This window comes from Marmota flaviventris, chromosome 5, assembly GCF_047511675.1.
Source record: "Marmota flaviventris isolate mMarFla1 chromosome 5, mMarFla1.hap1, whole genome shotgun sequence".
In the NCBI taxonomy this organism is placed as follows: Eukaryota; Metazoa; Chordata; class Mammalia; order Rodentia; family Sciuridae; genus Marmota; species Marmota flaviventris.
The window spans coordinates 39,028,602-39,045,065 of NC_092502.1; the positions used below are offsets into that span (position 1 = coordinate 39,028,602).

The following is a 16,464-nucleotide window of genomic DNA, read 5'->3' on the forward strand; positions in this document are numbered from 1 at the left end:
CCCTCAGCCCAGAGCCCGTTTCTAGGCAACAGAATGGATGCAGGGATGGTTCGGAGGGGAGAGAGCTATAAATAGGGAAGGGAGAAAACAAAAATAAAGTTCCAGAGAAAGCCGGGAAGCCGCATTACTGGGGGATGGGGGTGGGGAGACGGGGGAAGACAGACAATGGCAGGGATGCAGGGATGACCCCCAGCCCCCCATTATTTTCTGCTTAGCTGCCCAGCAAGGGTCCAGAGAGGGCTGATGTGGGTGGGAAGGGGGACTCTGTGTGCACAGCTGAGCAGAATGTACTTCTGGTCAGAGGAGTAGGAAAGCTCAGAAGATGGAAGCATTTCATCAGGCACGGTTGAGGGCAGCTTGTCTGGATGCGGGAAAGAGCCCAGGCAAAGGAGGAGACGGCCCAGGCAAAGGAGGAGACGGCCCAGGCAAAGGAGGAGACGGCACAGGCCAGGAGGGGTGGGGCTGGTGCAGGATCTCAGATATCTGGAGGCCTGGCAGGGTGAGCCTTGCTGACCACACTCCCTCTATGCACATGCCCAGGCACAGGGGTGGGCACTTTCTCTGGTGTGCAATGCTGGCTGTGCCCAAACCACCTCTTTTCATTCAGGTTTTAGCTCCACCTCACCTCCTCAGACACCTGACCCAGCCACCTTGTTTTAGTGTTGCCATCGCCCCCTCCCTGTAACTTTCTATCACATGGCTCCCTTTTATGTGCTTCATAAAACTAGAAATTATCTTGTTGATTGTTTTGTGATCTCTGGGAGGTGAATTGTCAGAGCATTGACCTGCAGGGCTATTCCCTGAAGTTCCTCACTTCTAAGAGGAGAACAAGTGTGTAAACACACTATTGGAAGAATAAATGAACTCAGCACACACGGGCAACATCCATGTACACACACGAACACAGATACAGACATAGTGCAAATGCATGTCCATATCTCAGTTGTAAGTGTGAACACCCCACTAACTCACACAGTGTTGCTCCTGGGTTCCATGACATTGCACAAGTGTCTGTAATCTCCACATTGCTGCTTCTCTGCATTTTCCTATTGGTTTTAATTTGTTTGTTTCTCCACAAAGCCAAAGAAAGCCCATTTTGGAAAGGTGTTAGGCTTTGGATTCAGGTTTGGGGCTCAATATTTCTTTTGCCACTTCCCAGCAAGATGACCAGGACATGTGGTTTTACCTCTTTGAGCTCCATTTCCTCATTCACAAATTGGGGCAAATAACAAAGAAGCCTTGAAGCTGGCTTCAAGTGAAATTAATGGAGTTAAGGACCACATGCCTGGGCCCTTGGGAAATGATTTTGTGCCTGTCACATGAGAGGAGACCATGATCTGTGTGGGCTCACACACACATACACACACAGCCAGGACTGCCTTCTGACACGGGCCTGGCATCCTCTGCTGATGCTTCTGGACTTGTGCCTGGAATGCATTTAAAGTAACCCTGGCAGACGAGAACATTGGTCTCTGAGCAGAACCATTCTCAGTAGGACCAGGTGTAGGTAGGGGTTGGCGCCCGGGAATGAGGAATAAATTTCCCCACAGACCAGATGGTGAATACGGTTTTGTCATCTAAAAATGGGGATCAGGTGCTGGTCACTGGATCAGAGGTTGCAAACTTCTTTAGAGGCCAAGCTGATCATGAAAATAGAGGATAGGAGTAATACAATAAGGAAAGGACTATGGCAAAATGGAAAAGGTGTGCTCAACCCAAAGATATTCTTTCTTTCTATCTATCTATCTATCTATCTATCTATCTATCTATTTATTTATTGGTACAGGGGATTGACCAGGGGCGCTTAACCAATGATCTACATCCCCAGTTCTTTTCATTTTTTGAGACGGGGCCTCACTAAGTTGCTTAGGGTCTTGCTAAATTGCTGAAGCTGGCCTAGAACTTTCAATCCTCCTGCCTCAGCCTCTCTAGTCTCTGACATTACAGGCACACCACCGTGCCCAGCAGATACTCAAATTTTTAAAGTTTAAAACCTTGTGCTAGCAAATTAAACATAACTAGAGGCCAAATTGAACCAAGGGCCACAAGTTTGCAATCCCCTAGGACTGTGGGTTGTAAGTAATGTCTTAATTCAGCCCAAAGGGATTTGAGCTCCTCCTTGCACCCTCACGAGAATCACAAAATCCAAGGCCACCAGTTTGTTCTACACACACACACACACACACACACACCCTCCGTCTGTCAGATGCCTCCTGCCTCAGGGCATAAAGACCCCTACATAGCAGACCAAGGTGACGGGAGCAGACTGGTCTCCAGCTTCATGACCTTCCCAGGTTTGACTTCGCCTCTCGCCTGCAATAACTCAGGTAGGAAGAGACGCTAATACTTCGGACTTATTGAATAAATCAAGCTTGCAGTTTTGCAGCTGGAGGGTAAGGCTTGGGCTTCGGCTAGAAACAGGGATCTACCAAAGCATAAAAATGGGCGGGGTGCGCAGTCAAGGTTGCGGGCCTCTGCGGCAAAGCCGAGCGGGCTCCCGCACGCTGGGGGTGGAGCCTCTGCAGGACGCGGTGGGGCCTGTACAGCAAAAGAGGGCAGGGGCGATGCACGGATGGGGGCGAGGCCTAGGAACGGCAGTTTTTGCGCCAATAAAGACTGGGCTTTCGTGCTGGCGGGGGCGGAGCCTCTGCGCAGAACCCGCGGTATCTCCATCCCCTTCTATTTCACTCTGAGGCGGTGTTTGGGGCCCCCTAGTGCCGGTCGTGACCGGCGAGGGCTCCCGGACCGCTTTCCTACATTTCTATCGAGGCTCGCACTCTTCAGCTGAAACCTCAAAATTTTCAGGCGCCCTTCTAGGAGGGATGGAGACCGGAGCTCTGTCCCCTTCTGGGGGACAATGGCTCTTTCCCGCCTGCTTAGGGATTTTGTTTTTGTTTTTCTGCTTTGGGCAGGTGAGAGCAGGGCTGTGTGCGCATTAACATGTCTCTGTGTCTGCGCTGCTGGTTTCCGAAGGTTTCTGCGTGGCTCGTATCCAGCTGCGAGAGCACACGCGTGTCTCCACGTGCGGCTGCCTAGGGTTCGTACTCTCGGGTTCAGTGCAGGCACCGGGCACGTGCACGCTGGTCTGCGCGAGCGTGCGCATCCGCGCACCCGCGCTGCCTCTGCGGCGTGGAGCTCCCCTTGACCCCTCACCTCAGAAAGCTCTTTACAGCGCAGCAGGTGGCGCCCCAAACCACTTTCCTATCTCACAGTCCACTGCTTGTCTCAGACCTGTGGGGTCCCCTTTCCCCGGCCAGGTCACGGGCGGGAGACGGAGAAGCCAAGGTCTCAGGTGGTCAGCTTCGTGGGCTAAGCGTACTAGACTCCACCGAGTGAAGAGCAGCCTGGCAATCTGAAGCCCATCTGCCTCTGCCCCCCCCCCCCCAACTCCCAGCCCAACCCTGCCCTTGCGGCGCTGGCTATAGACAGATTGGCTTTATTCATGGACACACGGGGGGGGGGGGGGGGCGGCCGCGCCTGCCCGCCCGGGACACGCTCACACGGTGGGGTGGGGGACTTTCCATGCCACAATCACAACACATGACGCCCGCGCTCGGACCGGGCCGGCTGGGGGAGGGGGCATGGCACAGCCTGGCTCCTGGTTTTGGTTTTAAAAAAAAAAAAAAAAAGTTCTTGGTGTGATGTGGGAGTAGGGTGGGGTGCTCTGGGGTTGCCCAGAGGTCCCTCGGAGAGCCTCTTTCAGGGTGGGAGAGGAGCGGTCGCTTTCCTATTTTTGTTTAAAAATACATAAAACATGCGACATCCACGCAGACACCAGACGGGAGGGGCAGGAAGGGGCAACACTGGTGAGGAGAGACTCTCAGCCACAGCTGCAGCCCCAGCCCCAGCCGGGTTCACGCCCCAGGGTTGGACGCGGGCAGGTAGGACAGACAGACAGACACAAACACAGGCTCTGAGAGGGCTCCTCAGAGCAGAAGGAAGATCTCGTGTTTTGGGGGACGGGGTAGAGGGACAGCCCTGGTTCTGGGGGGCGGGCAGGGACAAGGAAAGAATTGTGCTGCTGGTGGGGGGCCGTTCTGGACCCTTACGCCTCTGGCTCATACTCCTGATATTCCTCCTGCATCAGAGAGTTGGGGGTGGAGTAGAGAAGAGCAAATGGGAGAAGGGGTTGGAGACCAAGTGGCCAAACTTTGGCCCCCAGATCCCCACCCCTCGAGGAGGAACAATGCATGCGCCTCCCCCTGGCCAAGGGAGGAACCCCAAGTAGGGGATAACTGGGTAGTCCTAGGCAGGGGTTGCCTGGAGCTCAATGCTAGGCCCCATCTGACCTCCCCTCCCTGCTCCCACCTCCTGCAGCCTGGGTTCTAAAAGAGGCAAAGGCTGAAGCCCCCTGGCCCAACCTTATCATGCCAGTAACCACCCACCCCAGTTAGGGATGGCAGCAATCATCCTGGATGCCCAAGGCCCCGCCTGACCCTATCACCCCCTCACCTGAGGTGGTTCCTCATAATTCTCCCCCTCTGGCTCCATCAGGGGCTCAATCAGCGGCTCCTCAGCAGCTTCTTGGGCCACTTCCTCTGGCTGAGGGCAGAAAAGGGTAGGGCTGGTGAGGGCAGCCAGGAGACCCCTAAAATCCTATGCTGGAAGAATGGGGAAGGCTACGTGGGGTTGGCAGTGCAAGGAGAATTTTTAATTAAATTGTTTATTTGGAGCAACTTAGAAGTAGGGTGGAGGTGTGAAGGGTGAAATCCCTTCAAATCATGGCTTGAAGCTGAGAGTGTGGAGGGGGTGCTAGACTCTCTGCACCCCTCCCTCCAGCACTTGGCAGCCTCTTCCATATCTATCATTTGGACTGGGTGGGGTAGGGGGATAGACAGCACACCAAGTCACCCATTTACCCCTAGCTCCTTTGTGTCTGGCTCTGAGCCAGATGGGGAACTCAGACAGAACCCTGGAGACTCCCCTCCAGGGTGGAAGGGAGATGGAGACTCAGGGACAGGGCTAAGTAGGGGCTCTGAGCCATTCCCCTGCCACCTTCCATCATCCCTCCCCCAGGGCCAAGCGTGGCCTGATTTCTTCGCTGTTGCTATTTTAAGATAAGCTGGAAGCAACAGCTCATGGTGTTGCTTGGATGTGTGAGCTAAGACTCTCCCCTCCCCCCTGCATCTGCTGCCCAGATGGGCACAGACCAGCGGGAATGCATGTGGGGGGCTGCTAGGCACATGGCTGGCCTCCTGCAGGTGAGTACATGTATGTGCACACACAACAACTGAGGGAACCTGCGTGGCTTTACAAAACCCTATGTGGGCTAGCACACAGCTGGGACCCTCAGTTGGCCCTGAGATGTTGGCACTCTAATTGCTCTAGCACTATCTAGGTGGCTTCACTCCTTTCTAGTACCTGTTTAGGTGGACCCTGTGAGTATATGAGGTTTTAGATCCTGACCTGGCTTATTCTTCCTATTGTAGAGATGGGTATACCAAGGCCCAGGAGGTAGGGAAATGTTAGTTTGCCCCAAGTTACCCAGCTCTGACCAGAAAGAATCCAGGTGAAAACTACAGTGTTAAAAATACCAGGGCTGGGGATATCCTCAGTTGGTAGAGTGCTTGCCTCACATGCACAAGGCCCTGGGTTCTATCCCAATCAGCACACACACGAAAGAAAGAAAGAGAGAGAGAGAAAGAAAGAAAAAAAGAAAGAGCCAGCTTGAGCACATTGTTTGGAAACAACCAAAATGTGTAACAAACAGCAGAATGGATATGTACACTGTGGTCCAATCACACAGTGGAATAGTACACAACAAGAATGAAGAATGAGCCAGGCATGGTGGCACACGCCTGTAATCCCAGTGGCTTGGGAGGCTAAGGCAGAAGGATCTTGTGTTCAAAGCCAGCCTCAGCAACATCGAGGCACTGAGCAACTCAGTGAGGCTCTGTGTCTAAATAAAATACAAAATAGGGCTGGGGATGTGGCTCAGTGGTTGAGTGACCCTGAGTTCAATCCCTGGTACCTGCCTCCCTCAAAAAAAAAAAAAAAAAAAAAAGAATGAATGAAGAATGACGGCACCTCTAAGAGCAGGGCTGGATCTCAAGAACTTCTCGTTGAATGAAAGAAGCCAGATACAGAAGAGCATGCACTTTATGATACTGAAGTGGAGTTTAAAAACACCACAACTAATTTGTGGTGACAGAAGTCAGGAAGTGTGAACCCCTGGAGGGGGTTAGGTAGGGCCAGGACTGGGGTAAGAAAGTGAGGTGCATAGGGTGAGTGTTAGGGAGGCACTCGCTCCCAGAATCCTGCAAAGGAGACCCTATGTGTGAGTGCCCCCACACCTCCCTTGCCTCACCCTAGTCTCGGCCGTAGGGGTAGGGACTTGGAAGGGAGTACAATAGGAGGGGCTGGGGGTGCTGATATTCTGTGTCTTGAGCTGGCTGCTGATCATTATGGGGACATTCCTTTTCTGAAAATTTCATGGAGCTGCATGTATGTTGTTCTTCAATAAAAAGTCATTTAAGGGCTGGGGGTTTAGCTCAGTGGTAGAGCATATGTGTTCAGCATTAGTGAGGCCCAGGTTTTGATCCCCTGTACCCCCTGCCCCAGTCACATAAAAACACATCCCAGCCTGGCCTCACTAGCGATTTGGAATTAGACAAGTCATTTCACCTCTCATCACAGCAGCCTGGGGTGGGAAGGAGGATGCCGTGTGCCTTGAAGGAATACGGCGAGGACTTCATGGTCACGTAGGAAAAGCATGTTGGAAGCTGGAGACTCAGAAATGCTGACCCTGAGCTTAAACAGGTTCCCCCACCCCAGGGAGCCTCAAAGAGTTGCTGTTTGGATCATGACCCTGATCTTCACCTCCCTGAGAAAGCAACCTTGATGTGTTCACAGACACCAGTGGGAGAAAGGTGGCTGGAGAGATGATTCTGGGCAAAGACCTTTCACAAAAAGCCTAGAGGCCAACAGGTCAGGCCCCCATCTGCCTCTCTCTGCACCTCAGCACCCAGCACACACCCTGGTCCTGGGCCAGCACCTGAGCGTATCCTCCCAACCACCTCATAAAGGAAGTGGGCAGGAACTGGGATGTTGGGCAAGTCCCTTCACCTTTCTGAGTCTCAGTTCCTCCAGCTATAAAATGGGCTAGTTTGGTACCTTCCTCAAAGGGACATGGTGAAGATTTGGTAAGTCACTCCGTGTTAATGTCTAGTGATCAATGAATGGGAGCAATTAGTGCTAACATAATTATTGGAAATGGGACATGAGTTCCCATTTACAGCTGGTAAATGCAGAGAAAGAACTTGAAACTTGAACTTCTGAGCTAAGACCCAGACTTCTAACAGAGGAAGGAACCAACTGTGCAAAACGTCTGGAGTCGGGGGTGTATGGGGTCTCCCTAGCCCGATGGGTATGGTCACAGAATACATACTGATCACCCAGCCCAACACTGAACAAAGAGCCTGACGCCTACAGCCACAGATACACAGGGGCACCCACAGGAGGGATGTAGGTATACACGTGGTTAGGACCACAGGGCACACTGTCATGGGCACACTTCTCTGCACACCTGTGATGCCATGATCTCCTGCAGGTAGACAGCCACTGTTTACCTGACCATGACTGGGCACTTGCTGTATGGAAGCCAGGCTCTCTTTATCTCAATGGTTCTCAAAGTGTGGTCCTTAAAACTGTAGCATCAGCATCAAGGGCAAATTCTCGGGCCCCACCTCAGATCTACTGAACCAGAAATTCTAGAGATGGGGCCAACCCTATGTATTTTCATCTGGCCTCCTATGATTCTGTGCATGTTTGAGTTTAAGAATCTCTGATCTATATTATCCCAAATTTACCTAAGAGTACTATTGGGTTTGTTTTCCATGTTGCAGGCAGATAATGAGGCTCAGAGATATGATAGGACCCATCCAGGGCCACAGAGCCTGGAAGTAGTGGATCTGGGATTTGAACCCAGTTCCACGGGGCTCAGGAGCTCACCACTCTTTCCTTATGGGGTGTCTTAATGAAGTCTTCTGTCTCCATTCATACACGAGTAGCCACCACCACTCTACTGAGGAAGCATATGTGCACAAATGTGTGACAGACAGGTCATACCACTCTGACGCCATCATGGCTCACACTTGCCTCACTGCTTCTATCTGCCTGAAATATAATTCCTGCACATCTTCTTTCTCCTCCCTTGGGTGCCAGCTCAAACGTCATCTTCTCAGAGATATTGAGAAGATATCGTCCCTCCTCAAGTAGCCCTCTCTTCTCTTGACTCTATATCATCACCCACATCATCTTTTCTTTTTCCTTGTGGAGGTACTGGGGATTTAACCAGGGTCAGTTTACCATGAGCTACATCCATTATTTCAAGACAGGTTCTCACTAAGTTGCTTAGGGCCTCACTAGGTTGCTGAGGCTGGCCTTGAACTTGTGATCCTTCTATCTCAGCCTGCTGAACTGTTGGGATTACAGGCATGTGCCATCCATGTTGTCTTTTCTTCATAGCACTTATCCTGTCTGAAATCACCTTATTTATGGACTTGGGTTTTACTGTCTTCTCCTGCTACAACATCAGCTGCACAAATGGAGGAACCCTTTCACATGGGAACCTCTAGAACAATTCCATGGATTTTTGTTCCATGAAAAGAAATGAATGAACAGTCAGTGGCCCAGGCAGATGTAGCCAGAAGTGGTCTGGATCACACTGGCAAGCAGGGGACACCCAGCCAGCTACATCCATGGATGCAGTGCACCCATGTAGACCTTCGGACTTCATTCCTAGCTGAGCCTAGTGTAGTCTTACAGAACAGGAGACAAAGACACTTGTTCCCCAGGTTAGCAGGGGCAAAGGGGAACATGGTGGCAGGTTTATTTGTGTGCCTTGTGTGTGTGAGAGAGAAAGAGAAAGAGAGAGAGGGGGGCGGGGGGAGGGAGGATCACTCACCTTCAGGTCCGTGGGGAACTCCTCCTTCTTCACCAGGCCTGTGGCTGCTGCGATGTTCCCAGCCCCAGAGAACACAGCTCCTCCCAGATGTGATGCCTGCTCCTTGGTTTTCTCAGCCACTGGAGCAGGGAGGGGGTGAGGAAGGGATTTGGGGGCCAGGGTGAAGGAGGCATAGATGTCCCCACACAATATCCCAGGGCATGCCCTTCCCAGGGAGCACCCCTCACGGAAGCTTTGGGAGTCCCCTCCTGCCCTCTGTACCCCAGCCAGATCACAGGCTGGGTGAGGGAAGGGGCTGTGCCAGAGCTGGATGGGTACCTGAGGCCACACCTTGTACCACCCCCTCTCGGGTCTTGCTTCCTGCAGGGAGGAAAAAGAACACATTTAAGGAGTCTCAATGAGAAAACAGAAGCCAGCAGAGCACATGGTGGACAGGGGGACCCAGGTGATAGAGAGTACCGCCATCCCACTATTTGCTTTCTTGGGTCCCCATTTCCCCCATGCTAACCACACTGAGCCCTCCATACCTACTTTCTCAGGTTTCCCAGTCCCACCTCACTTCCACCACCTTCCCAGGGGATGTTGGTTGAGTGCCAGCACTGTGGAAAGCATGTGACTTGCACCCTTTCATGCATTACTCTCCCTAGCCCTGGGAGGGGGATGCTGTTGTCCCTATTTCACAAGATGGGAACGAATTTAGTCAGGGCCCTGTAACCAATAAGTGACTGAGTCCTATGGGCCTTTCTGACTCTAAAACTCCTGCTACCCACTCTGTTCTGTAAATATTTTAGCCCAAGATGGAGGCAGGTGGAGCTGGGGGACTATGAGTTTTGAAAAGTGTCCCTGGTACCCCTGATGTAAGACTGCTCATGTTCCACTGCCTCCAACTCCATTTCTTCTAGACTCTTTCTTCCTATCAAGGGTCAAAGCCCTCCTTCTGGCCAAAAAGGGGAGTCTTAGGCGCAGGGTGGTTCTAAAGGTGATATGCATATTGTGACTGGCCGTGCCTTCCCAGGAGGGTAGCAACTTGGTCACATCAAAATAGGGGGTGGGCACTGGGAAAGGTAAGAAGGCCTGATCTGCTGCAAGGGTCCTACAGGGAGAGAGTGGGGTGTGTTTCATGCTGAGAATTTAGCAACCCAGACAACCACTGATAAATTCAGAAATGGGCATCTGGGCAGGCTGAGGCATGTGGGGAGAGGAGCAGGGGTCCACATGGGAAGACGGGTTCTCAGGGCTAAGGTCCTCTGGAATCAGGAGATGCAGAACATGGGCTACATGCCCACCCCTCATTCCTCCCACAAGTGCCTGGTTTGCACATGCTCTGAGCCAGGCAGTGGGCTAGCGGCTCACTGTCTGAGGAAGTAAGAGAAGAGCATGTTCAATTTCTGAACCTCAAGTAGTGGTGAGAGGGTCTCCAGCCTCCAGGGGTTGTGTGAAGTGGGAGGGGATACTACCTGGACCTTGAGAAATGAATGAACAGGTGGATATTCAGGAAGGAGATTGGAGAGAGTGATCCAGGCTCAGGGAACCATGCAGGCAAGACTCAGGGAGGCATGATTTAGTCCTCATGCTAGGAGCAATGGGTATGGTGAGAGGCAAAGCTGGAAAGGTAAACTGAGGCAGGATAATGAAGAGCATTGGGATGCCAGGTGCCAGGGAGCTGAGCTGAGGCTTTAATGTGTGAGGACTGGGCTTCATGGTGGGCTTCTGGGCAGGGGGAGGAACAGAAGTTACCAATCTAAGAAGAAGGGCAGCATGGCTTGGGGGGATGTCTATTTGCAGAGAGAATAGTGCGAGGGGTCAATAGGAGTGAAAGGACTGGGGAAGAGGCAGAAGGGAGGCCAGAGCTCAAGCCTTTTCCTTGTCTCCGTCGCCACTGCCACACTCATTTGGTGGCTACCCTACTTCTTAGTGGGCTTCCCTGTAATTTGTTCCATCCCCAGGGGCCTGAGAGGCCTTTCTAATCTGAAGTCAGATCATGTCAGTCTCTTGCTTACAGTCTCTCCCCACACTTACAATTAACCACCAGGCCACCTCCCCAGGCCTTTTTAATATTTTATTTAGAGACAGAGTCTCTAAATAAAAGTTGCTTAGGGGCTCATTGCTGAGGCTGGCTTTGAACTCATAATGTTCCTGCCTCAGCCTCCTGAGCCACTGGGATTACAGGCGTGCTCCAAGATGCACGGTGTCTTGGTCCTCTCTTGAACTGACTCTCATCCACAAACTTGACCTTATCTCCTATCACTGCTTCCTGCCCTTGGCTTTCCAGACCATCCCACTTGCCTTTTCTGCCTCCCCTGTTCTCCACTTGGCTCTTTATTATGAAGGGCTCAGCTCAAATGTCATCTCCTCTTTTTATCTTATCCAAAAAATGAACCTAACCAGGTGTGTGGTAGCACATGTATATAATCCCAGCTACTTGGGAGGCTGAGGCAAGAGGATAGCAAGTTTGAGGCTGGCCTTTGTAATTTAGCAAGACCTTGTCTCAAAAAATTGAAAGGGTCGGGGTGAAGTTCAATGATAGAGTGCCCTTGGGTTCAATCTAGTACTGAAAGAAGAAAAAAATTCCCCATTCCTGCCTTTGGATATCAAAAATTCCACTACTGAAATGCTCTTTATCCCCATCAAGAGATAATAAATCCCCAGCATCCACACAATGCCTGTCACATAGTAGGTGGTCACTAAATAGTTTTAAGATTAGCACAATCCAAATCTGCCATGACCTTGGGCAAATTATCAACCCCTTTGAGCCTGAACAGGGGATAATTATACCTGCTTCCCACAAGCAAGTCCTGAATCACCATATGGGCTAAGAAAATCAGCAAACATCAATTTCCAGCCTTTCCTCTCTTTATGCAAATGACTCTAAAGCTCCTTTTACACTTAGGGTGAAGATTTTAAGCACTTGGCCTTTTTCCTGACTCCATCTGGCAGCTGCAAGGAGGGTGGACAGGTGGAGAGATGGCAATGGTGAACCCATAGGCACTGGGAAGCAGGGGGAGCCTGGAGAGCAACTTGGCCCTGGAGGCAGGTGGAGAGAGCCCATACTAATACAGGAAGGAGAGTCCAAAGAGGAGGGATGGGGCTTCCCAGTCTATCAAAGTAGGTTCAAACCCCAGCTTCAGGTTTTACCAGTTCTGTGACCTTGGGCAAGATAATTAGATAGCCGGGAGCCCCAGTTTCCCCATCAGTGGAATGGGCTGGGAGTGTTAAATGAGGTATAGGGTCTTATGTTATTTCACACAGTGCTTGGCCTAGAGTAGGGGTTCAACACCAGGTAGCTTGTTATCAATAACAAACAAGAATAAGAAAAAGGAGGCTCTCTGCTTTCTCTGATTTAATCACTGCATTGGCCCCCTGGATTTTCAGCTGAATCCTCGCTTCATCACACGGCACTCCCTGACTCCATTGGTCTGTCACTGACCCAGGCTTCAATGGGCAAGCTGTGTCCCCAGTGACCCCTGCTGACCCGCCCCATCTGCTGACTCATATTCCTCTGCCCAGAACCCCTACTCCCTCCGAGGACTCTGTCCTCCTCCCCTTGGGGGACACCCGAAACCCCGCCCCTCGCCCACCGACGTAGAGGACTCCCTCCTTGGTCTTCTCTGCTGCTTCGGTGACCCCCTGCTTGGTTTTCTCGGCTGCGGCCACGACGCCCTCCTTGGCCATGGACAGGCCCTTCATGAACACGTCCATCCTGGCGGCCTGGGGAGGACGAACACACAGGAACCGGTGCTCTGGCTCCGCATCCTCACTCCAGCCCCTCCCAAGGGACGCAGGTGTCCCCCTCCTCTCCCTCCCTGAGACCAGGGCGCCCTTCTGGTCCCGTATCCTCTCCCACTTCGTCCCAGTCCCCCGTGCGAGGCCTCAGGGCCTCGGTGAGTCCTAGCGTCCTTGAAACCCGGGGACGCGGGAGGGGCCACCGCCTCGGTTATCCGGAGCCCTGCAAGCTGCAGCCCCGCGGAACCGGGATGCTGCGCTCGGCGGCGCGAAGACTCGGGACCTGCCTATACACACAAGACAGTGAGTGACACGGTCACATGCACACACACATACCACGGACACGCTCACGTGCACATTCAGGACATGTAGATGCTCAAACGCGCACGGACCCCCCGCACACACGGTCGCGGATGCATGTCCCCACGGCCACCCAGACAGTTTCAGAGAAGAAGACCCGTCCCCCAGGGTACGTCCACACCAGCCCACCGGTGACCGCCGCACGATCTCCATTTTCCACCCCGTTCCCCATCTCCAGCCCCAGTGAAGAGTCCATCCTTCCTCATCCCACCCGAGGCTCCTCTCCATTCCCGTTCCACTCCCCGGCTCGCGGCCGCCTCACCTGGTTGCGGGGCCCGGGCTGGGGTTGGAGCGGCGGCTGCGGCGGCTGCTGCTAGCAGACGCGGGGGCTCGGCTAGGCCGGGCTGGGGTGGGCTCGGGGCCAGTGGGGGTTCTGGCCGTGATCAGGAGCTACAGTCACGGACCCTGAGCAGGGGCGCAGCGGTGCCCGGGTCTTGGGTGCGCTGCCACCACGGGTGCTCCTAGCGCCCTGCTAGCTCGCGCGCTCCGGCTCCGGCGCTGCGGCAGCTCTGAGCTCAGCGCCCCCCACCGGCGGCCGCGCCGCCCCCTCGGTCTGACTGACAGGGGGCGGGGAGGGTGACATCTCCGCTGAGCCAACGAGCCTCCAGGGACCGGCCTCTGACGCGCCGCTGGGGAACCAGGGTCGTGAGATTCGTGTAGTGTTTTAGGGGTGAGGGAGGAGGGACAATGCGGCGTGCTAAGAGTAGGGAAGAAATAATGCGGTTGGCTTTGAGGTGCAACTGGGTGCTGATCCTAGTTGTGCTTGTTATTTAGCTATGGGATCTTGGGCTGCTTAGTTTTTTTTCTGTAAAATACGGTGGTTAATTCAAAGTATGCTTATTGAGCACTGAGGCAGGGGTGCAGGTTCGAGGGTGGCCACAGGAGGAAAGGAAAACATGATCCCCTCTGTATGTATACGTGCTTGCGCAGATGGGAGGCAGAATGAAAAATAGATGCTTCTGCATCAACTCTTAAACCAAACAAAATCATTTCACAGCTTGTGAGACGTGTTACGAAAATAATAAAATAGTGGCCTAACAGAGTGACCAGAGGAGGAGTGCTTGAGACAGAGTCGTCAGGGAAAGCCTCTGCAAGAAATTGCATTAGAGCAGAGACCCCAGAGAAACAGCCAGGCCAAAGTGGGTGAAGGCAAGATCTATAAAGAGGGAACTGCAAGTGCAAAGGCACTGAGGTAAGACCTGCTTTGGAACAGTTAAAAGGCAAAGCAGCCCAGGAAAACCAGAACGGAGAATGAGAACGTTAAGATTGCTTTTTATGGTGGGGATTGTAAAAGTGGTCATAGAATGCCACAGTAGTCCTCAGTCAGTGCAATGATAGAATTATTTCTAAGAAAATATAGGACTCTCAAGGAAAGGGACTCTGACAGTTTAGGGGGTTCAGGAAAGGCAGCAAAGAGGAGGCAATGTCTGAGTTGGGACCCTAACGATGAGAAGACAAGGAAGGAAGGGAATTCTAGGCTATGAATATGACATGGCCAAACATACTGTGGCCAGAAATGCAGGGTATATAAGAGGCAGATGATGAGGTTTGGGGGTGGGGATGTTCACAGGACTCTGGTAGGAGACTGCAAGTTGGCACAGGGTTTTGGAAGACAATTTGGCAATGTTTACCCAAAGCATAAGTGCATGGTCCTTTTGAGCCAATAGCTCCCCTTCCAGGAATTTATCCTGTGGATCTCTACTCACAAAGTGCACACAGATTTTTGTGCAGGGATGTTCACAGTTTATTGTAGCAAAAGAAAAAAAAACTGAAAAGAATATAAGTGCCCATCTGTAGAGGACTGGCTATTTAATTGGGGTTCAATCACCCAGTGAGATGCTATGCTATGGTTAGAAAGGATGAGCTAGACCCATGTGTATTGATATGGGAATGTGTCAAAATATGGTGTTAGGTGAGAGAAGCAGGATGCTAAACACGTGTTGAAGAAGCCAAATAAAAATATAATTTTCTACGTCTCAGAATATAATCATATATTAATATATAAGTATATATTGGTATATACACATATACTTATCCCATACTATACATTATACACAGGCACCGTATATACACATACATACATATAGTTGACCCACTGTGTCCAGAGATTTCCCATTTCAGATTCAAACAATTATGGAATGGGGAACTGGGGTTGTGGCTCAGTGGTAGAGCACTTGCCTAGCACATGTGAGGCACTGGGTTGTATCCTCAGCACCACATAAAAATAAATAAAATAAAGGTATTGTGTCCACCTACAACTAAAAAAAATTTAAAAAAATATGGAAAAATGATTAGTAAAAAATTGCACCTGTATTAAACACAACGGACATTTTTCTTGTCATTATTCCCTAAACAATACAGTGTGACCACGATTTATGTAGCATTTACATTGTACTGGGTGTTATGAGTAATCTGGTGATGATTTAGAGAGCATGGGAGGATAGTGTAGGTTATATGCAAGTGCTTTGTCATTTTATAGGTCTTGAGCATCTGCTGATTTTGGTATCTACAGAGGGTCCTGGAACCAATCGCCTGCTCAGACCCCCCGACACACACGGGTGCAGACGCATGTCCACACCGCCACCCAGACGGTTTCAGAGAAGAAGACCTGTCCCCCAGGGTACCAGCCCACCAGTGCCCCCCTCACTGCCGCACGATCTCCATTCTCCACTCCCTTCCCCATCTCCAGCCCCAGTGAAGAGTCCATCCTTCCTCATCCCACCCGAGGCTCTGAAGAACTAATCTGCAAAGTCTTCCAAAAAAAAAAAAAAAAAAACAGTAGTTGCCTCTGGGAAGTGTGACTGATGACTGAGAGGGCTCGAGGAGGGGAACTTTTAAATTTTACCACCTTTCATCTTTGGGCTGTTTTATTCTTTTGCCTTGGAGAGTATTTACCTGTATGATTTTTAAAACTGGCATGGCAGAAAGCTGGAGTTATTTTTGGCTTTAAGGGAAATTGGATTTTTTCACTTCCAATGTTTGGGGGTGCCCTACCTTAGGAAGCAGGGACTACTTCCCCCTCTGAGGACTGACAATGCCAGATACCTGCTTTCCCAGTCTTCCCTTAGCCCAGACACATGGCTGACACGCAGCCTTCGACCTATCACCCTGGATGGAACCTGAGGCTGGTGCCAGGAGGAAGCACAGAAATTGGCCAGTCTATTCTGATGAGAGGAGGTGGTGTTGGTGGTAGCAGCTTCTGCTGGGAACCATGGGAATCAGTGACAACTGGCTCCCCAAATTCCTGAAGCTTTAACCATTGGTTCCTTGAGCCAGACCAAGCCAAATTATTAGAGTACTGCATCTGGAGTCATATTGGCAGAGAGGTGGGAGCTGTTGCCATGGGAGGCATGGCGATTGTCGGGGGTCTATGGAAAGTGAAAAGAGGAGAGGCCCCCACACAACAGAACCCTGTGGCACTGCAGCCCTAAGGGTGGCCAGAGGCAGAGGAAGCTGGGAAGAGACTGAGAAGTGCA

At 51.7% G+C, this 16,464-nt stretch overlaps 1 protein-coding gene across 1 annotated transcript; it reads right to left on the minus strand.

The window, feature by feature from the left end:
• Positions 1 to 4,045: 4,045 nt before the first annotated feature.
• Sncb (synuclein beta) lies at positions 4,046 to 13,275 on the minus strand. The gene is made up of 6 exons (XM_027941150.2): positions 13,251 to 13,275; positions 12,484 to 12,613; positions 9,224 to 9,265; positions 8,906 to 9,024; positions 4,453 to 4,542; positions 4,046 to 4,078 (listed from the first exon to the last, which is right to left on the minus strand). Exons 2-6 carry the CDS (start codon positions 12,602 to 12,604, stop codon positions 4,046 to 4,048), a joined length of 405 nt encoding a protein of 134 aa, XP_027796951.1. The 5' UTR covers positions 12,605 to 12,613; positions 13,251 to 13,275.
• Positions 13,276 to 16,464: the final 3,189 nt, after the last annotated feature.

What these genes read in the sequence shown, in the direction of transcription:
- Sncb (XM_027941150.2), bottom strand. Translation starts at nt 12,604, where the DNA reads ATGGACGTGTTCATGAAGGGCCTGTCCATGGCCAAGGAGGGCGTCGTG. An exon ending in GGTACAAGGTGTGGCCTCAG is followed by an intron (nt 9,025 to 9,223) that starts GTACCCATCCAG and finishes TCCCTGCTCCAG; the next exon opens with TGGCTGAGAAAACCAAGGAG. An exon ending in AGTTCCCCACGGACCTGAAG is followed by an intron (nt 4,543 to 8,905) that starts GTGAGTGATCCT and finishes TTCTGCCCTCAG; the next exon opens with CCAGAGGAAGTGGCCCAAGA.